General features: G+C 36.8%; 1 protein-coding gene across 1 annotated transcript in view; it reads left to right on the top strand.

Moving 5' to 3' along the window:
• EPHA6 (EPH receptor A6) overlaps positions 1-23180 on the top strand; it is a 453819-nt gene that overhangs the window by 123885 nt on the left and 306754 nt on the right. The window contains exon 3 of the mRNA XM_072431761.1: positions 3010-3673. Within this exon, the coding sequence (XP_072287862.1) occupies positions 3010-3673 (664 nt within the window). The remainder of the gene's footprint in view (positions 1-3009; positions 3674-23180) is intronic.

Here is a 23180-nt window from a genome sequence, read left to right as displayed (position 1 = left end):
TCATAGTCTCCTGATGCATATTTTATTATGTTTATAATATACATAGCACCAGAAGTTGGGCTCACAAATTTTCATCCTAAAGAAATATTCTCTATGGGAAAAGAATATCCTCATCACTAAAGCAAAGTGATATTAAATCAGACCTTTCAACATTCACTGCTTTTTTTGCCATTGCCCCTCTATTACACATTTGATGCAGGTGTAAAATCTTGCAATACTCCAGCCCTCACTAACCTGCGGATTCATAGAATCTATGGGGTAAATTTCCAGGGCAGCATTGGGTGGTTAATGGTCATTTTGAGAAATAATAAAAAGTAGAGGCAAAATAGTTAATAAAAAGCATCAAAATTGTTGGGAATAGCAGGAGAAAAAGATCACTAAACTGAAAGAATATTGGTGTATCAGCATAGCAAATTTTACCAAAATTCACACCAATTTAAGGGGAATCACCCTTTATGCCCAATGGGCTCTAAACAGTCTACATCCAAGCAAGGAGGATCCTCAGGTAAAACTGTAATCAAGAAAAACTTTTCTGATTGCTTCAACTGCTGTCACTTTCCGAAAGCTAGTCCTTCCCCTCCTAGCCCGCCAGTTCTCCAGCTGCTGCATTTGGCACCTTTTGGAAATCAACCCCATAGATTCTGGGCTAGTAGTCCTTGCTTTTTAGTTATGATCAACACATAATGACAAAGCTATTTACACATACAAGATAATTGTCATCTGAGACAAACCAATAAATGGTCTTGATTTATATATATTTATATTGAGGCTCCCCTCAACAACTCGCTGGGTGGATCATAAATGACAGACCAGGGATGGCCGCTGTTAATTCCAGTGGCAGAGGATGCAATGGAGTGCCACCTTCCTATGCCCCCTCCTTCAAATTACTGAACAGCACTGCATATACAGTGCTCCTGTTCTGTTGTCACTGGAAGTATGAAAGATCAGGCCTGATCTATTAAAGCTCTGCAACACTGGAGAAGGTAGACTATCATAGGAGAACTTGGGCAATCTTGGAAAGAATCTGGTGCAGGCTGGACATATTTCCCAAATAATATAAAATTATTTTAAGATATCATTTCCAGGTTTGTTGGATCACCCAGATTCTCCCATCATAATAGTCTATCTTCACCAGTGTTGGAGAGCTTTAATAAATCAGGCCCATATATGCTACAGCATATACAGTATGTAGCTTTAGTGACAAATTAGTGACTGACAGTCATGACTTGTGAAAGCATTTTTTAGCAGTTTAGAAACTGTTAGAAAAAAGAAATTAAAATAAATGATGAAAAGTCTTTTGACTACAATCACTGTCACAGAATGCATTGTGCACAGCGTGCATTTAGAATTAAGTCAGGGTCATTTTAATGGTCATTTAGCTATGTGAACATAAGTGCTATTTTGAGTACAGATCAGGCTTGGAAGGTAGTCAAGTCTGAAAAGTTAGCAGAGTCATAAGGAAGAAGGAAAATAATGAATCATGACAAGAGGCAAAGAGAGGCAATTAAAGAAAAACTCCACTCCATGTGATTGTGGTTGTCTAAAACTGTCAAGAAATTCAAATGTTATTTTCTAACAAGGTTGCCCTCAATGATGTTGTTTAGTAGTTATGTGTTTGTCTGATTGGCCTACACCTTTTTCCTTTTTACAACAATATTAATTATCATGTGATTACAACCAACTTTCCCACCAAGGACCTGATTGGACTACATCATCTTTAACACAATAGTTGTCAGTACACTTTGCAAGAAATTGCTAAAAGTGTTCCTGTTTAATTGACATCTTTGATTATACTTGTCCTTTTTTTTAATCATATCCTAAATCTATTACACACTTCCCTGTTATTGGTAATAGGCCAGGACTGCAATTTTATACATTTTTTATTGTCACATCCACCAATTCTACACAAACCACAAAAAAAAAAAAAAAAAATTAAGGCTCTAACGGCACTAATTATATAGTGTATCGCACATTCTTCAAGTTCAAAAATCAGGGATATATTTACTCTAGGAAAGACATTTATTGTACATCCTCACAGTGATTTGCTATGTACACATGTGCAATATTTGTCATTCGAAACGAACGATTAATGATTGTTCGATGTTCGTTAACAAAAAAACTGCACACCGGCCAACAATGCCGATAAACGAGGAATGTGGCTGGAAACAAACGACTGTTTTGGTGGATCCGTTTGGACGATGAACGTTCACTGTCTATTGTGTGTACAGTCGTTCAGTAACTGTGGATGGTTCTGCAGTACACTTCTCTTCCTGCATTGTTCAAACGATAGTATCTAGTGTGCGTACATTATTGGCGGATTGGTTCAAAATGATTGTGAATAATCGTTGATTTGTTGTTAATCATTCATTTTCTACGGACATTTATTGAACATAAAGATTTGTTGGGACTGATAGTAGCAACAAAGAATTCATGTAAATATATATATTATATATAAATACATTTTATACACTTACATCATATCTGCCAGATATTGAAACCAAAAATAGCCACAACTACTACCACAATCTTTCAAGATGGCAAATCCAAGGAAGACTAGACTAGGTGGGGCTGATACCCACCATCAACTTGACATCTCAGTTTACACATAAACTTTTTAGAAGGTCCATTTATTGTTTTACTGCCTAGTCTAAATAACAGTTTGTTAAACCACACATGTACATGTTACATCTATCAAGAGAACATTTTTTGAGGTCTATAGCCTTACCTTAATATTAAGGGGCTTTTTTTCAGGCTGCGTACCTTAATTTATTGATTGAACTTTTTGTATTTTGCTGTGTTTGGAAAGTAACCTGTTTGTCCCCTTTCTATATGTGCCAACATATGGACATTCTAGCATCCAGGCATTCCACATGAATCGTGACACATTTTTACCTATGTAAAGTTTTGCAACTATTTAGTCCATTTTTGAAATTGATATAAAAATTAGTTGTTTGTGATTTTATTTTTTTGTATTTCTCATATTAACAATACATTTTATTTAATTTGCAGTGGGATGCCATCACAGAAATGGATGAATATAATCGGCCTATTCATACATACCAAGTATGTAACGTCATGGAAGCAAACCAGAACAACTGGCTCCGCACTAACTGGATCTCCAGGGATGCAGCACAGAAGATTTTTGTGGAGATGAAGTTTACTCTCAGGGACTGTAACAGCATTCCTTGGGTTGTGGGAACTTGTAAGGAGACCTTTAACCTTTACTATATGGAATCTGACGATGCCCATGTTGTAAAATTTAAGCCCAATCAGTATAGTAAGATTGATACTATTGCAGCCGATGAGAGTTTCACACAAATGGATTTGGGAGATCGCATTCTGAAACTAAACACTGAGGTCCGAGAGGTGGGACCCATTACCAGAAAAGGATTTTACCTGGCATTTCAAGATATTGGAGCCTGTATTGCTTTGGTGTCAGTGCGCGTCTACTATAAGAAATGTCCATATATGGTGCGCAACTTGGCTATGTTTCCAGATACTATTCCAAGGGTGGATTCATCTTCTCTTGTTGAAGTTCGAGGGTCCTGTATTAAATATGCAGAGGAGAGAGACACCCCTAAACTTTACTGTGGAGCTGATGGGGACTGGCTGGTACCACTCGGACGCTGTGTCTGCAGTGTTGGATATGAAGAAGTGGATGGAACTTGTCATGGTAAGTGATTTTTTTAATGTATTTTTCAACTGTTGGTGAAGAGATTACTTTGTTGAGTACACCATTGTCTTCCCAATTTTTTTTTTAATGTTGTTCACACACAAATCCGAAAATGAAGGGTTTGTCCCTTCCATCTTCACACTTTTATTTTTGAAGTAGGGAGGGGGTAAAACCTTATAACTTTGATCAGGTTTTTATTTCTTTCTGTATAACTGTTTAGGAGATTTATCCTTACTTTCTGTTTATTTGATGAATTTGATGAAGGACTGGGAGGGAGGGAAAATCTTCCAAAAGAAAAGCAATACAACACATTTCTGACGCATGGTAGGTAGGATTTTATTATTGTCTGTTTGCCCATAAGACATTTGTTCCACCACTACCTGCCTTGGTTGATGGCAGTCAGACAAAAGAAAAAGAAAAACATATTGTCTTCAGGAAAACAAACAGCATTTATGTAACAATAAGAAAAGAATTGAAGTATAGTCACTGTAAGTTGACTATTTATTGAAAATGTGACGGCAGACAGCCGGTACCCCTAGGTAGTTACACTTGCCAAGACATGCTCCTACTACCCCTACCTACACTTCTGGAGCCCCTGGTTAACAGAATGGGGCTTCCTTGTTTGAAGTAGCATAGGATCTCCCCCATGTATCAGTGCTAAGACTTAAGGAGTCAATTAGCAAACCCAAATATTGTCGTGTAGGGGTCTGGGATATCATCCCACATTTACATTTTAACCCTGTCTACTTTAGGATTTATACTATGTAATAAACTAGCATGTTTAGTACTTTTTATAAGATGCCTTTTTTATGATTCAAAAATAGATGTACTGGTACATAGAATGTGGCTAAGTTTACACAGCCTTTAAAAGGGAGGTTTGGCATTGGTTTTCACCACCTGGCCGGTATCTTTACCATTGGGTCTGGGATAGGTGTCCACATTTAAAGACTCTTGTTTGGTCGCTCATTGACTCAAACATTGCATGCTACATTTAGATAACTCTATCACATTTTTTTATTGGCTTCTGGGATAGCACTGGCAAAGTAGACTAAACAGTCAGCAAAGTATTGGAACCGCATGCTTTATACATCTATTGTCTATGTGAAATTATACTGAAAAGTAAGATTCACTATGATGTTTTCAGATTTTCTTTTATAACTGTATTTCAAAATGGTTGTAGTTTGAATTAGAGATCATCAGAAGGCTGTATGGAGAACATGCAGTTTACTAAATTATGCATTTTGTTGAAGAATAAGTATACTTTAACTGAAGTAGTCATAATTCCTCTTCCTCTCTCCATACACTGTCATAAAATAACCCCCACAGAGTCCACTGTTTGCCTACACCCTGCACAGCTCGGCTTTCCATGCCTGCTTGGCACTGTCCTATTTACTTATGTGGGCTGTGTATTTGCAAAGTAGATAGGCTAGACAAAGCACCGTAATAGTGAATAGAGGTTTTGCTGCCGAGGTATGGGATATAAACTAGTGTGGTTTGGATTTTGGTGTGACTTGAACTGTTTTGGAGGAAACTGGGTTAGTTTAGGTGTAGAAGTTAGAAGGATTAGGGCTACTTCATTTAAAGTTTGCTTGTTGTTTAAGTATTTCTGTACTTTCTAGACTCAATGATACCAATAAATTGCATTTACTATAAATCTTAGTTGTTCCTTTTAATTTAATGTTTTGTTAATTTAAACACATTGATTCTTCACATGTGTGATGTCTGCACTACAGAAATATTTGCACTGTCTTGGTATTGTTGTTTGGATGTAGAGTTGGATCTCACACTTTATGACCTTGTGGTCTTGCTTGTCAGCTGTTGTTACTGTAATCGCTTGTGGAGTCATTTTCATTGGTTCAGTAATGTCGTCCATCCTATACCTCTTTTTTTTTTGTTTCCAGTCAATACTGATAACAAAGGCTTTATCATTGATTTCGTCTTTGCATTTTATGGCCAAATGTGGTTGAAGTCGCGGTCCTTCCAGAAAGCTATCTGGTTTTATTCCTAAGATTGATTTTTACGATACACTCTTTCAAATACAGCGAGTAGATTAATTGTTTTTATGCCATTAGGCTGTATTGTAGGTTGGTGTCCATGACTGTTATATTGATGTTACAGGTCAACTGTATCGTATTGACAGGTCAGCTGTGAAAACATATAATAGATTTTCCTGAATTTTATTGTGAATTGTTACCTTTCCCTGCTCTGCAAATATTGAAATATTATCACCTGATCAATAGCATTGATGTAATATGTAACACTTTACTCCAAGTTCTTATTTGTGCATGCAACCTTTATGTGAGTATCTCACCAAAGATGAACTTTTTTAAGCTAAAGCTGGGGGTTGACTTGAAACTATAGTAGAAACATAATTCAAGCCATGGTGTCAGCTCTGGAACCGTGATTTGGAGCTAATATCATATCTATAAATGTCTCTGTTTTGGAGAAGCTGTATTTCTTTTAGACATCTCTCTGTCTCCTCCTTCTCCTCAAATATCCCGGATTTTGGGTGAGAATATACTTATAAAAAATATTTTTAACATAAAAAAGCATTTTTTTTGCATTAAATCTTTAATTTAAAGTTGAACTAATTTGAAAATAAAAAAATAACACCTTAAATCCTGCACATCCCTTGATGGTGCTGGACCTTCCCATGTTCTGGTCCTGCGTCATCCTGCAATTCCTTTTCGTCCTGGGTTGGAGGAAGCGCCGGGCGCTGCGATCTTCTTCCTTATATCTATCTTCTTCTGGTCTTCCTTTTACATCACCCGATCTCGCACTGCGCATGCATGACGTAGGTATCCCAGAAGGCTCTGCGCACCTAAAAAAAAACAGCATTTTTACTTTATTTAGAATGGTTGTTTACCCTTCTAGGTAAAGTAAAAATGTTGAGTTTAGGTACGCTTTAACCTCTAAATTATTCAATTTGTTATTTGGGAAAAGGTAATATAAAAGAACTACGGTTTCCGGGTTACCAATATTTTTCTGCGTAATAACTTTTTCGGTCCAAGAACTGGGATAGGCACGCGTGTGCCATTTGCCTACAAACTTTGACCTTAAACGTGTCCTCTTACCTATCGCCAAAAGTTGGGTATGTAATATTTCTTCCTGGATGAACACATATATCTACAAACAATACATTGAACAAGGCTTGTAGAAATGCAGCCTCTGCTATTCAAAATTAAAATTTAGCTAATGCTTTTATTCTTTTTAATCTAGTCACATTCCAATTTATATCCAAAGAAAAAGAAAAATAGTTTCCCTTTAATGCTGCTACAGCTAGAACAAGGTCCAAATTTTACGAGCCCCTACACATTTTTAAATGCTTCTAAATTCAGCTAAGTGTTGTTACTAATTCCATATAGTAATGCCATGTTTATTTTAGCAGGTGCAGCTTGTCTTTGTGAATCTATACCTCTGCAGCTGCTCCCTCTTTATATCTGCTAGCAGACAGCTGGATGTACCTGGCACATCTTCTAACTCTTCCCTAAATGGCAAAAGTACAAACAACAAAATATTTCATTTTTTTCCCCTCTCTGCTACTATTCAGCCCACTACAGTAAACAGATACATTCTACCAAGAAGCTGGCAAAGGGAAGGCTCTAGAAATTAAGGTCCGGTGATTATTTGTAATACATAATTATTTTCCTGGTCGACTTGTCTTGGAAAATATGTTACTAGAAGGATGTCAGCTTCTTCATGCTGGGAATCTAATTATGAGTGTCAGTAACGCATAAGGAATTTGTGTTTATTGAGGCTTGTAAGCATGCTTTGTGTGTGGCAAAAAACATGCACAGTAACTTCTCCTTAATAATCAAATGAGGCATGGTAACCAACGGCACGCCAGCTGTAGATAGACTACAAGACTTATTATTTCCAGTTTGAGGTGGGCTTGCTTGTACCATGGTGAAAAGTAATCCTTTGTTAGGATATTCAGCTGATGAAATACTAATTGACTGGATATGTTAGTTGCTGTTATAAAGACCATATGGACTTAATACTTTTTGAGTCACTGACCGCAGATACAGATTAAAGGAAAGTCAGAAGTCCAAGAAGTGTCCATACTTGTTTAATCATTGTGCAAGATAGAGAATGCTGGAATTTAGCTACAGTGCCATTGCAGTGTTAACAATGCCATTCTCCACTGGGTCAGTGTTTCTCAACCTTTTTAACATGGGGGAACACCCTAAAAAAACTTTCAGGTCTCAAGGAACACCTGCTGTAATTCCTTTATCCACAGCTCACAGTATAATAATATGGTGATCAGTGGGAAAAATGCTTCTTACATTGATAGCTATTGGGAAGGTTGCCACCCTTTCATAAAGCCCAAAAGATTATTGGTATCTGTTAAACTGACCCAAGAGTCACAAATTGCTCAAGGAACCCTGGTTGAGAAAAAAATGCAAAAGTAGTTTTTAAAGTGCAAACTGAGTGCAATGGTTATCACATGTCTTTGGATGCAGGCAGTGGGATAATCAAAAACGCTAGGATCACCCAAGATCTGATGAGTTGTACTAACATGCCATTTTCTTCACTGTCTGTTCATTTCTATCACACGTTGGATTGTAGCCACATACTGATAAAAAAGAAGCCAGATCACATGGAACTCATCTAATCCTCAAGGACTCCTTAGGCCATTTTCACATTTCACATTTCAGATGTGTTGCTGATGGAATACATTGAATGCATCTTTATTTCTGCATTTTTGGTGAATTGTTCAGCAAAATGTGAATTACACAAGAGTCAGTGAAATTGTAATGCATGAAAACTATGTCTATAATGTACACTGCAAAGCTTAAAAAACATACATTTTCAGCTTTTGAAAAATGCAAAAAATGATAAAACGATATCTAAAAAAGGCTTTATTTTTACATAGTTTTCAATGCCAAATGCATGGATCTTAATAATTTAAGGTCTTAATATTTTCTGGGAACTATTTTGTTTGTTTCAGAAGGTAGGTGGTCTTCTAACATGTAAATAGACTGAGGCCAGAATATTTGTTGTCTGTGCCTGCTATTAGCGCAGTTTTTCATTGTTCCTATTTCAAACACATTTCATTATCAGAGGAATGGTCAACTATAGGAGCTAATTTGGAGACTTGCAATAGATGTTTATGACTGTTAGATAATTTATTGAAGCAGAGTTATGACGTGTTCTTAAGATTGAACTCAAGAATACATACCCTGCCATTTCACAGGAAAATAATGATGAACCCTTTGTATGAACCAGTCTGCAAGCTTTACCATACTGCATTTCTCTCTGTCTTCCTATGATGTCTCACCCTGGATTAATTCTTGTAATGTTTTATTTACTGTCATGGTAAATTTGACCATAGTTTTAAAGAATAGCTTACCAATGTAATACTATATTTATGGGTACATATTGGTTTGGGCTGGGTGGCAGATAGGATCTGATCTGGGCGCTGGGCAAGATAAAGCTACCTGCTCCCACTTTAGAACTGTGACAACAGCACCTGGCATAATAGAGTCTACCATTATTGACCTCCAAGATGTGCTGTGAATAAATACCAAGTGCCACAAAGGAGGATCATTCTTTATGATGTGAAAAGGTGCACCAAAACCTAGGCCCTTGGTACCATTCCCACCAAGCACTGTGGCACCATGGCATACTTTCCATCATGTAATTTATTTTAGCTCATCATGAAAGGGGTAGTTGGCTGTTTTTGCCCCCAAGGCCTAAAGTTTCCAGTACTTTGATGGGGAGTCAGCATTAAGGTACAGAAAACACTTTCCTAAGGTTTTTATGGTTTGTGTGGTTTACATCATTTCACAAAACGTCCTTCATGGTGTACAAGTGACAGGTGCACTCCATATCTGCCATCTCAGTAATTATTTACTAATTTAACTAGTAAACTAAAATGACTGCTATTGGTAACTACTCTTATCATATCATTAAATGGCTTTATACTGTGCTATTAAACACAGAAATACTGTACAGAGAAAAGTATGAAGGTTGCCCATGAAGACCTCCCTTCTAAAAATGTTTTTAGACTGTGGATTGTGGTAGTTCTTCAATATGTGAAATCATTCACTGCCGACATATGTTGTGGAGGTCAGTAAACTAGAAAGTGTTGACACCCTAGGCAGCCAGGCAGCTAGCATTTTTATAAAAGGTCAGTCATGACAATTCCTCTTTTTCTCTCAGCACAGGTTTCCTATAAGACTGCTGGAAAATCAAATTATTATAATTCTGTCTTTTTTTCCGGTTTGCCAACAAATGCAAAATACAGTAGGTTATGAGCGCAATAAATCTTAAAAAGAATATGTTGCATAGTTTTTTTTCTCTCTGTTAGATTACAATGCTCGTGCCAAGATTAAAGAAAAAAAAACTTGGCTCCAAAAAGCATACCTCCTTCCCCATCGAGTTTAATTCCACAGCATTATACAGCAACCATCTGACTATTCTCTTTGACAGTGCTTTCAAAGCTGTACACCTTCCTGTTCTCGTCCCTCTTTGTCAGGGTTTGCAAGCATTTTCTCCAACATGCATAGAGTTTATTCTGAGCCTGCTAAATGATTCTCAACAATTACGACAGCAAAAATAATTGCCCTCATTTATTAGGTGTCTAAGAAGAGAATTGTGCGTGTTGTCTACATCATCACCAGGATAATGGTTAATATTTTCAACACATTTTCTTCTAGGACCATAATGAGGGGTGTAAAGGCATTACCCCTTGGGGGGCTGGGAATAAATGTGTATAGTTATGTACACATGGTGGATGATTGCAGCCAAAGACAAACAGTTATCATCATCTTCGGTAAAAAAAAAAAAAAAAAACTATATATAGTAAAGATTTTATGGTGTACAGTAGTCCTCCAATGTTAATTAGCAATCTGCCACAACCAAGACAACTACCATAATCTCCTATGGTGGAGGACGCAATGGGTGCCTCTCGCTCATCCTCCACCTTCCCTCTCCACACTTCCCCTCTCTACTGAACTGAACAGCGTTGTGTATACAGCATTCATAAATTCTTGTCCTGCTGATCAAATCACGGAAATTATTTCCAAAAACTTTTATTTATTGTCTGGGTATTAAGGAAACATTATGCCCATTCCAGGCAAAGTTACAATATCATTATGGAGGAGAAACTGGACGCATATTTGGGTTAAACTCCAGACAGAATGAATGAATGCAGGTATGTATCCTCTATAACATCATTACCTTGGATTTTGAATACAACTACAGTACTGTTAATTTGACATGGTATAAGCATCTTTTGATACAGCAAACTGGGAGAGGGAGAGGCAGCACCAGGGGTCAATCTTTTGTATTGCCTGCACATGGGAACACAGAATTTGCTAATGAGAGGAGAGGGTAGAGTTATGACTTACTTGTCAGCCGCTGCTCCTGCATTGCCTGCTCAGTGGTTGGTGGACATAAAGTGACCTAGCTGTATTGTTTAAAAACACTCAGGCCACCATCCTTGCTGTCCTCAAAGCTGGATACCTTTGAGCTCTAGATGGACAGACATACAAATGAAACAGATACTATGTATGTATTTTAGTGTTGTATTTAGACATTTGTTTTTTACCATTCAGTGTAGGACCATATAACCCATTTATACTCCTATGTACTTGATAGATGTGATCATGGATGCTGGGTTAAAAAAAAATTGATTGTGAAATCTGCTAATTGCAATAGCCACAAAGACAGAAAAATCCATACTTTGCTTCTGTCCTTAGCAGAATGTTAAGTCTGCATAAAACCACATTGCTTAGTGAATATTGATCAAATCTGAGATAATTATTCTTTAATGATGCTGTGATGTCACCGCACACATTCATCAAGTGGCTTCACGATTGAACGTGTATGTAGAGCGTGTTAAGTAGCAGGAAAGCAAAGAGTAGAGTTTTCCCAACAGCGACAACAGCCACATTTTACACAGCCTTTAAAGTAACATGAACTGCAAGGAACAAATAAACATTTACTAGAATTTGCCCAAAGTTACTTTCTTTTTTAGTGTATTGGTTCTCTTGATGCCTGGCTACTGTCTCCGCATGGCTGCTGATTGCTAGGAGTGAGTGTGGAAGAGTAAAGTTGAAGAATGTTACTTATCGCAGGAAACCATCCACAGGAAGGTAAGTCAACTTGGCAATGAGAAATAAGGAGGAATTGCCTTTTACCTGGTAATATTATGGATATAGCCCAGAGCTGTGGAGTCAAAGTTGTGGAACAGTTCATATGTGGCAAAAGTTGTAGTCAGCAAAAATGTACACACCCCAACTAGGATTCCAAAGAAATTTAAATTGTAATGGAATAAAACATTTTTTTCTTTAACTGGTAATAGGAATTAGTAGTAAATTTACCCCTTAATATGGAATTTAAACAGTAGATTTCAGTAGTGTGAAGCTAAACTAATATGCAATCAGATATTCACACATCATTTTAATCCTGATTTTATACATTACAAAAAGTTAAATTTTAATGTTATTACTTTTTAGGTTAAGACCAAACTCAAATACATGTTTATAAAATCTGGATTATTCAATACTTCTATATTTTAAATATTACATTTTCTGTACATTTGTAAAGAATCCCTTAAGAATATTGTGAAAGAAATGTAGAAGTGTTGGCTCTTTCCTCAAAACCAATCTTAATAGTCAATAAAAATATGAACAGAAGTATGTAATATACCTCTTAGGGTGTACACAGAGCTAAATCTTCAGCAAGATGACCTAGGCTCCTACCAAGAGCTGTACTTTAGCATGGTGCCTTTTCCTCCATTATTTGGAGTTGTCCTTTAGGTGGATTGCTGAGCAGGGCATTAAATACCACTCACTTTTTGCAGGGATGAAATGCCTTGTATATTTCATGCTTTCAGTCAATATTGAAAATACACAATTAGTATATTAGAAATAAAAGAGTCAAACTCGGGGGTACTTTAAAATAACAAGTTAGAGTTGAGGTTTTTCTATGCTGACTGGATATATAATGAATATAGTGATCCAATCACCATATAAACATGTAATAAGTCATTATTACTGCACCCTGAAAGCTATAAAAGCCCTGAATCAAGGAAAGTGAACCACTTCTGTTTGCATTAGGAATAAACAGACAACTGTTCTGTCTGCAGCAAACACAGTGAAACTTGTCAAATTTAGTTAACGCTGAGTTCTTTAGATCCCCCTAAGGTGACCTAGTCTATTATCCTTCTCTATTCAACGGATTTACCAGCATCTGCAAATGTAGTGTGGACAGGAAAAAAAGCACCCTGCTCAACATGTAAGCAGGTATTTGTATGTTATATATTAAATGGGTGAAGGAAAATATATTGGTGTATAAGACTTGATTTAATAAAGCTCTCCAAGACTGATGAAGATAGACTATCATGGGAGAACCTGGGTGATACAGGAAACCTGGAATGAATTTCTTAAAAATCATTTGCTAATAGGTAAATGTTTTCAATTCTTTCTAGGTTTGCTATATCACCCAGGTTCACCCATGATGATCTATCTCCTACAGTCTTAGAGAACGTTAAAAAGTCAGGGCCCTAGTGACTTTATTATAAATGTATAATGTAAACCTAATTAGTAATTACTCTCTTAAATGTGCATTTTGTTGAATCTACTAGTGGTATTGGCAGATTAACCCTTTAACAAACTTTGAGCCATTTCCCACTATAAGATGCATGCAGTGCTCTACCAGAAGCTCAACTGGGCTCCCAGCCACTTCCATTTAACTGAATGGGGTTCCATATTGTGTATTTGTTTGCACACGGCTGCGGTAGATTGTGGTGTGGTTCCTGAAAGTGTTCTGTTGCTTCTGGCTGCACATTTGGTTTTCTTTCTCTGAAGCAAGAACGCACCGCAACCTCAACCGCAAAACAAAGTGGCTGGGAGCAGCCAACAGCCTTAGACTGTCTGAAAGAGGTATAAGATTGGCTCCATATCTTTGACCCACATGTATATATGGTAGAACCAAAAAGATCTGCTTTATAAAGAACCACAATGTGCAGGTTGTTTGACAACAGGTATATTTGTTTGTGTAAGTAGCTAATAAAAGTCTAGATTACTTCTCGGTATTTTATTTAATTAACCGTTATCTCCACTGTAAATGGCTCCTTTCCAAACTTTTCTCAATAAACACATCATGGAAACAAACAGTAAACTGCAGTTTGAAGCTGATGCTGATTTTTGGAATGATAGCCCGCATGATGATGTCTGAGATTTTACATTTCATTACAGAAAAAAGTTGATTTATTTGAGTAAGCTGTTCATGAATTATAAAGGTCATTGTAGATAATAAAAATTAACAAACAATAGATGGTGATGACAAAACACTGTATTCATCATGGTGAACTGACTTTAAAACTGAACTACAGGCAAAAGTATTTTGGTTCCTTTTAAGTGAGTCTCTCTCCCCATTGCAAGGGTAATTGCTTCTGGGGATGCGGTAGGAGTAAAACTTACCTTAGTTCTGACTCCCACAACCACTTCTGCTCTCCTCCTTAGTTGTGATAATTTGTGTCTTACTGTAACATGAAACAATGAAATGCTACATCTACATGCCTAGATGTGCTGTGCTTCCAAATATTCACATCTGCTTTGGAATACATTGCAGTGCACCGCTCTTCTAAACATACTGAATGCACAATTTTTAGTTTGTTGTTCTGTGCAATGCATGTGACATAACACTCATTAATGATGGTTAAACATTTGTAATGTGACACAAAAAAACAAAAAAAACTGACTGGGGTCTGGATTGTGAGAAATTCACACCACTCGTTGTGACAGATTGTGCAATATTGTGAAATGAAACAATAAGTACTACAAGCTTCATTGTGCCGCCGTTTCATTCATTCACATCTGCTTTGGAATGCATTGTGCTGCACCATACTACCAAAAATGCCACAAGCACAGTGTTAAGGTTTGTTGGGCTGTGTAATGTATGTGACACAACAATGAAGGCTGTATCTTTGTAATGTAACATGAGTTGTAACCCTTCCATAAACTTTGCAAAACTAAGAAGAAAAAAAAAGTAACCCAAAAAAAAAATCAATAAAATTAAATAATACAAATTAATGCAACTTTGTAATCATTAATACATCATTGCATGTACTGTTTTATGGAAGCATCTTAGGTACCTGACAATGGCCTGATATCAGCTTCTTGTGCCGTCCCTGTACAGTAGATCTGGCATGCGTGAGGAGGAATTCATGCTAACAGCCAATCTATTTATCTGATGACAAAAAGCCTATTAGGATTAGGAAGCAAAGTAACAATCTGATCATATTATTGTGCTACTTTTGCCCCCCAAGATCATTTCACAACCTTGGCTCAGAAGAAGTGTGTTCATTTATTATGGACACCAGACTGAGGACTTTTACTGGCAGAAAAAAACACTAAAATTGCTAGATTAGTAGTAAATATTGCAGCACAACTTTTACTTTAATTCCAATTCTTAATAGCCTGTTAATTTGTATTGTAATATATTTGGCAGAGTTTTGGAAAAGTGCTGATTTTTCGGTATACATGCGTACTATATTTATTAGTTTGTTAAGCAAGTAGTTTTTTGTGAATCTGTTTCACTGTTACTTTCCTGCAAATAGCAATACTTCTTGTTACAGGGTACCAATGCTAAGTCAATGTCTTGCAGTTGGTAGCAGACGTGTCAGCCTGCCATATGAACGCCTTCAGTTGGGCTTCCTATTTATTGAGGCATGTTAGGCTGCCCAACCACCAACTAAATGAACACATAGCTGGTTATTGTAGAATGGTGTCTGAGCAAAGTGATCTGGCAAAAAAATGCATACCAAAATTGAATACAATGATGGCAAATAAACCAAATATACAAATTTGTGTTTACCTGCACTTTAATTAGGGTGAAATTAGTGATTTATGTTGAACCCTTCTGCCAGATTTGTCCAATTTTTGTTTTGTGTGCTCTACACCATACAAGAATTAATAGCAAAATTTTCTATTGAAATCACCAGACATCACCATCTGCAGCTATGCATGTATTGCTGACCTTTTCAAGATCTTTTCTGTTTTGTCATATTGAAATAGAATTGTGTACAGATGCTCACATTCCATCTGCCATTCGCACTGCTGTTCACTTCATATCGCCCACAAGAAATCACCATACAACGTACAGTGGATGTATCAGGGTGAGTGTTTGTGACAGTTCCTTCTGTGCGAATGACAGCTTCATATGTACTGGTGTAGGGAGAGGCTGGGAACCTGCATTGCCGGTGGTGTCTGAGCCCTGCAGATAGAAACTTCTTTCTCTTCTAATTAGTGGCTTGCTGTTCACAGTCTAACACCATGTAGACATTACTCAGCCTCCATACACAAAGTCATTTGTTACTTCCTTCACATATTCCCCTTACTGCTGGTTTTAAAACATCCACAAATAGATGGAACTTTTTCAGTTGTGTCCTAGGGCCGTATATTTTTCAGATGTTCTGAAACTTTGTGGGTATATTTGAAACCAGAGCTTATGCCATGGTAAAAAAACACAAGAAGGAAATACCCAAGATGCCAAAAAAACATGCCCCCCTCCTTCATATGTCTTACAATGGCACACCTCTACTTCAATAGGGTCTTTTCCCATTTTTGGTGATCTTGCTGTAGTAAGTACAGATAGCAGAGTTCTGCAGTTCAACAAATGAATTAAAAACAGAGGAGTTACTAGCTGAGGCTTTTTCCCCAGGTCTTCTGCTGAATGTCCTAGGTCTCCTTTGGAGAAATTGTTGCTGTGACTCCAAGGATTGTCTTTTAGACATCTGAACTTCAAAAAATCTTCAGGCATGTTATCACATTTCTGTAAAAACAAGAGTGTTTCTGACCATTTTTTATTTAATTTTTATGCTAAATAGATTACACTAGACCAGGCATGGGCAAACTATGGCCCACGGGCCATATATGGCCCATTAGGCTTTTAAATACGGCCCATTGAACTCTCTCAGCGGTCCGCAGCTCTGGCCCACCCATTTCCCCGAACATTGGATTTGTATTGGGGACATGGTCCGCGGCTCTGGCAGGTATATATATTATCTTTTAACTGTCTGACATGGGCTTAATTTATTGTTTTAAAAGTCCAATTTCTGTTTATAGTATGATACAGAACATATTATATAAAGCATGTACAAGGTAATAAATGTGTGGGAAATATTATTTTTGCTTTGCCCAGTAAGTGTTCTTCACTGCTCCTTAGCAAGACATTGGGGTTGTTTTACTAAAGAAATTTTGGCTAATTACATTAAAATACTCCCGAAAATTAAAATACTCCCCTTAACCATCCAATATATGCACAGAAAAATCCTATGTACATTTCTGCACATGATTGAGTATTTTTTTGCAAAGTGAATTTTCACCGCATTTCCTAAGCTAAGTAAATTATTCCTTGCAAGGTTGCTAAGTGAACAGCCGAAATTCTGTTAGTAAATCTCCCCTGTTGGTCAATGGTGACCTGGCTGATAACAGTATATTAAGCTAAACTCAAGCTAACACTGGACAGAGCGATGTATATAAAATGCAAGTAAAATTGTAACTTTATTATTCGTTATAAGACCATCATGGTTTGAAATGTTCTCCTATTTAAAATGCAGTTAAAATAAAAGAAAAATAGTGTCTATGCTTGTGTAATGGATAAACCCTTAAATATCCACCATATACAAGGAATACTCTCTGTACCCTAGCAGTAAATTGTAGGCCGCGGCTTTAACACATCTAAAATGGAGAGTCATTGCATCAGAAGGAGCTTAATTTCCTTCAAATGGAAGCATTATCTTTTTTTAAGAAGATATAATGGCTTTCTTTGATTCTCTCTAATAGTGCATTCACAGGCTGTAATGTAAATGTATCTTTTCATCATTTACAGCTGCACAAGCACTCAATTGTCAACTGAGTAATGTTACACTTTTAAAGGCTCAAATTATATCTCATTCTTATTCAGTTTTCAAGTTCCTGCAATTGACAAAAGCACATTAGTATCTAAACGACATTACAATGAATTTGAGTGCTACATATGCATTATCAGTGTCTAATTCTGGATTGTTTTCAAATTACAGGTAGAGAAATGGTTGCCATAAGCTGGTGGCCAATAGCAACTCAATAAAATGAAAAAATGTAATCTGAGATCAACGCATATATTGATTTATGTTCCATTAAAATCTTAGGCTACAAATGTTATTGCGTTCTTTTTTTTCCAATTATTAAAATGATTATCCGGGCCCTTGTACCCACCTTGGCTGCACTTCTTCCTGCACCTTCTTTTTTTTAACAGATGCTATAATCAGCGTTATCAGTGGCATCAGGAGGCACTGCTATCACTTACCTAATGATCTGAGAATAGAGGGGCAGGTATTTCATGGCGAGATATATCTGCTTAGGTATGCTAAGCAGTGCTGAATTCTTGCACTGAATGTCATCTGTAGCTTATCACAGACAGAATGCAGAAGACTTGTCTGCAAAGCAGGCACTTTGAAAAGGCATGAACTGTATCTGACAATAACATTTTCTTTTATTCTGGTTATCGGGCTTATTAACAGCCACAGAATAGTATGAGCTGTAGTAGTAGTAGTAGTAGTAGTATCAGTACGAGCTGCTGCTGCCCAATATGGGAGAGTGATAAATGCTTTACTCCTTGGGTAAACAGATACAGAATATACTAGGGAAAGATTGGATTTTGCTCCTCCCTATAATAAACGCAAAGCACAAAAGGGCAGCAAGTCATGGGGATGTAGAAATTGGTAGTGAATTAGACTCAGAGACTTGCAAAGGCAAGAATGTGGTTACTGACTGTGGCACATCTTCTGGATCTGAAGGACCAACAGTGGTTGGTCAGTGGTTGGTCACTGTAGCACAGTGTACTAAATTTACTTGGGGCCCAAAGCCTAACTTACTTGGGCCTTGGGGTGGCCGGTTGGCTCAGGCACAGTGGCACAGTTTTCACCTCCATATGTCCATTCCTGTTGAAATGCAAGGTTTAGAGGGCACAGGAACTGTTATCTTTCAGAAAGAGTCCAAAACACATTCTGAATCCTAAAGGGTTCCACTTTGACATAATTAGGATACCTTCATTATCCTGAGACAGTATATCTACACTCCTTGAAGTACCTGGTCTTTGTTATGGCCAGATTTCGCATTTGATTCCTATAAAAATTTTCAGATTTAAATTGCAGAAATCATTTGTGAATAGTGCAATAACTGTTACAAACATCAAAAAGAAAAAAAAATTTGTTCATATATGTGTAAAGTCACAAACATGTATGTGTATCTTTAATGAAGTAGCTGACAGTAATCTATTGTCAGAATACCTGTTGCCGTCTTCTGTTGTGCCAGATAGTTGGTTCAAAAAGGAAATGAACATTAATCTTTTCTTCAGTGAGAGAAATAAACACATGGCAGAAATATCCCCATAACAGAAGACTGATAACCCACCATTAACCTCAAATTACCAGACAGCACCGGCTTCATGTATAATCTTTAGGACTGATATCCCCAGCTATGACTGCTAGGATTAGCGCTAATGCATGGATAAGCTTTCTCCCTCTCTATACAAAGGCATTATTTAAATTAGAGTTTGCAAAGTTAGCCATTTGCATAAATATTTTTCTGATTCAATAGGAAGTTTATATTAATCATGTAAGTTCATATTCTAATATCTTTTCTCAATATTACATTTAATAGGGTGCATGTGAGTCAGACATTAATACTTAAAATCATCATAGGTATTTTCTTGATGAAAATAAAGCAAAACTCACTTTAATATTTATTAGGACAAAAACTGTTTAAGGATACATTCATTATCTGCTTCAAGAAACAGATGCAGCATACAATTTGTATTTAAAATATATCCTAACAAAACCCTTCCAATATGTTTTCAAAAACATTTTTTTTTATATACAAAAAAACTAATTTGATGCCTTAAAGTGAAAGGACAGATTCCTACCTGTTTCACCACTATCTGCTGCACCCCTGACCCTTAGTGGAAAACGGTTTGAGTTTCCTTTAACCTATTAGGTTAGTTAACCTTTAATGGATGGGGTGACTTTTTCCAAACAGAATGTGAGGTCAGGTTGGAGTGCAGAGGTAATAGGTTAGTAATATAAAAAGGTAGGATCATCTGATGGAGTTTTTGAGAACTTGGATTTTGAACTCGAACCTACAAAGAAATATGCAGCTTTCGTCTGGGAGGATTCTTTCTTTTTTGGGCCAGTGTCTTTAAGATAGGAACCTTTAAAGGAGCACCCAATGCCACATTTTGCAAATGTTTTGCAAGAAATGGTAAAGTCTGGGAAAACCTTTTACTGGAAAAGAGTGTAAGCCTGTAGTCAAGGATCTGTTATTTATCTGGAGACATTTTGGACTATTTAGTAAATAAGCAGGGCAGTAGGGAAACTACTAAAATAGATGGAGGCTTTTGGAGATAGAATTGCTATATGTTGGGAAGGTCATGAAGTTTTACTGCTTGTGGTCCTGGGGGTAGCTGAGTGCCTCTGGGGCACACATGTGACAATTGGAATGGCCCTGTTAAGTAAACCCAATGACCCAAGGACATTTCAGAAGATGCACCTCCTGTCTACAGATCCCCTTGAAGACTCACTGACTTTCTAAGGGGTGTCAGTCACTGTTGCTGTATCCCATGTGTTCAGACAAGCTCCATAGGTGGAAATGTGGAAGATGAAGTAGGTGCTTCATTTCAGATGCATATGGGATGAAAGCACACGCATAACCCAAGATTTAGTTTTCAAGGAAAATTCCAAAATGTTATGCAGCACAAAATATTGAGGTCTGTATATTTATTTCATGTCACCACCACTGTGCAGTTAGTCGCCATGGATGACAATCTTCATGGTGCTTTGTCCTAAGCAGCTGCTGTATCTGGATCCACACAGAAAATCAATGGGGATTGACTGCACAGGTATGGCCAATGGAAAGAAGATTTTAGGGTGATAAAAAATTCCTTCAGGCCACAGGTGCTTGATAAAGGTAAGCATATGTGTGGGGGCAGAGAATGAGGTAGAACAGATTCCTTTTTCTCAGTATACAGTTATCCCTCAGTGGTGGAGCCCTTTCCATGCAGGTTGGCAATGCATACATAACGAATGTTCTAAGCATTGTTGTAACACAGTGTACATCACTTATTACCTGTTTTCAGAGTCACAATGATTGAATATGATACCTTTTGGCTATTATAGGCTACTGATGTTTGCCCACTGCTGTTGCCCCAATAAAGCTGTTTATCTCCTTCCAGATGAAGTCTGTGATAAAATATATTTTCCACACTCCTAAAAATATATTATACACTTTCTATTAGCTTCATGTATATCTCTTACTTTCAAATGGTAATATAAGATGGAAATGGTTATTGTATAGTATCGTAAATGTATTCATAAATGTATTTTGAAATTGCTATATTTAATGTTTCCTTTGAATAGAGCAGTCGGGGAAAAAAAGCCAGGGGTTTATTACATTTTGCACCGGCTCTGTGCAATTCATGCAAATGTGTAATGTCTATTTTTACTGACATATTTGCTTTTCTGCTACTACTTAGAAAATGGTTTTGTTAGCTGAAAAATATCATGTTCTTCCCAAAGGAAAACAGTCCAGAGAGTATGAAATAGGTTTAAACATTGCTGAGAGCCCCGCTGAAATGGTTACCGCAGAGAATTGCATTCCGGAATGAATTTGAATTGCTTAGTCTATGTTTTGTTTAACTCCTTGTTTTAAATGCGAGTGGTGTATTCTGCCTGCAAGCATGTTCGGCCAAGGAATATCCACTTCCTAACTTGGAGCTTAACTTGGGACTTATAACTAAAGCTTGGGCGGTTCACTTTTCTGCACATCCATTCTACAGTGCATTATAGAAAATCTATCTGTTATGGCTAGGAAGGCACTGCCATTTGATAGGGTTTGTTACCCCTGGGTTACCCAACAAATGGAATGGGTATAGGCCATTGGATATAAAATGAAACAGCATATATTTTAGAGATTACAGTTAAGAGAGTAGAGTTACATTATGCAGTTTGGGAATGTCTGAGAATTTCCTTAATATAAATGTGCCCGGGGAAGTTTTTTTAAAAGCTGCACTTTATAAGGTTATCACTGTATTAGTTATGACCTGTGATGTCACCTAAGTGAGCTTGATAAAATTTATAGAAAGTATCACCCGTTCATCAAAATTGCCAGTTCTGCACTAATGTAAGAGACCAATCTTGTATTGTATCCAACAAACTTCTATTGGCATTAATACCAAACCATGACAGTCTTTAATTTGAGTATACAGGACTGTTATTTTGATAGTATTATTAATTTATTTGTGATTACACTGTGTTCCTGTTGTTCTACATACATATTACATATTTCTTATATGACATATTTCAACTTTTGGAAATTGACAATCTACAAGGACTGCGATTTTGAACCATGTCTCCTACAGTCTCACCCTTTGTATATCAACCAGTATGTTACAGAGTTGTTTCCCTAAATACTGGTGGTTTGTTGTGTATATGTACCACTACAAGAGTTCACTTGAAGCTACTGAAGTTAACTATTACACATGCTTCTGAAAGTGCCGCAGTAAACTTTGAGTCTGTAACTGCCTATGCTGATGTTTAGCATCTGGACACACTCAAAATGTATTTCACCCACTTGCTTTATAACATTCCAAGCATACAAACGTAAAGGGATTACCAACCAATTACCAGTCAAACCAGTCTCAGCCGATATGTTAATATTTAGCTTGACATTAATGCAGCAGCAATATTCTGCAGCTAAAATTGATGCCTTTTTTTAGACGTCATCTTTGAGTACAAATTTTCCTGTAGAACCAAAATATACCAGAAATAACATTGTGTATCAGCTGCTATGAAACTTTGCTCAGTCATCAAAAATCAGTGTTACATTTTTTAGACAAAAATGGGCTGATTTCAGCTCATCAAATGCATCGGATATGTATTTTCATGCTACACGCATGAAGACTAAATACTGTGTAAGTGTAATAATTGTATATAGGTATTTACTTACTCTCACTGGGCTCACCTCTGACATTGGCCTAATTTATTATCTCCCCACATAGCGTGTACAAAAAAAAATATATATACATATATATATATATACATATATATAAAAAAAGAGATAAACTGTATGAATAAAAATGTAAAAGACTACAAAAGCTTGATCTTGTAATTAATGAGTTCTAAAGGGGTCTACCATTTAGCACAAGTCTGTGCTTTACCCAATTAGGAAAAGATTTTTTTTTTTGTTTTTTTTCTTATTAGTTGTCTGTTTTATTTCACTATTATACTATTACCAAAATACAGAAGTTTCAAGTGTAGTCCATAGACATTTTTATTTTAACCACAACCCTAGCAATTCCCTTCTGCTCTCATTAGCACTGTAGGCCAAATTTTACATTGAATAAAGCTGGTTATGGAGGAGAATGTATCTTGTTCTATTTGATAGACTTGGACCAAGCAGCACTGTCAGACAGTCAGTAGTCTTGTGCAGGCTAAGACTCCAGTGACTTTTGGCTCATA

The sequence above is a fragment of the Pyxicephalus adspersus genome, chromosome 1 (genome assembly GCF_032062135.1).
Source record: "Pyxicephalus adspersus chromosome 1, UCB_Pads_2.0, whole genome shotgun sequence".
NCBI lineage: Eukaryota > Metazoa > Chordata > Amphibia > Anura > Pyxicephalidae > Pyxicephalus > Pyxicephalus adspersus.
The sequence above is the reverse complement of the archived record's forward strand: the minus strand, read 5'-3'. Positions and strand labels throughout refer to the sequence as shown.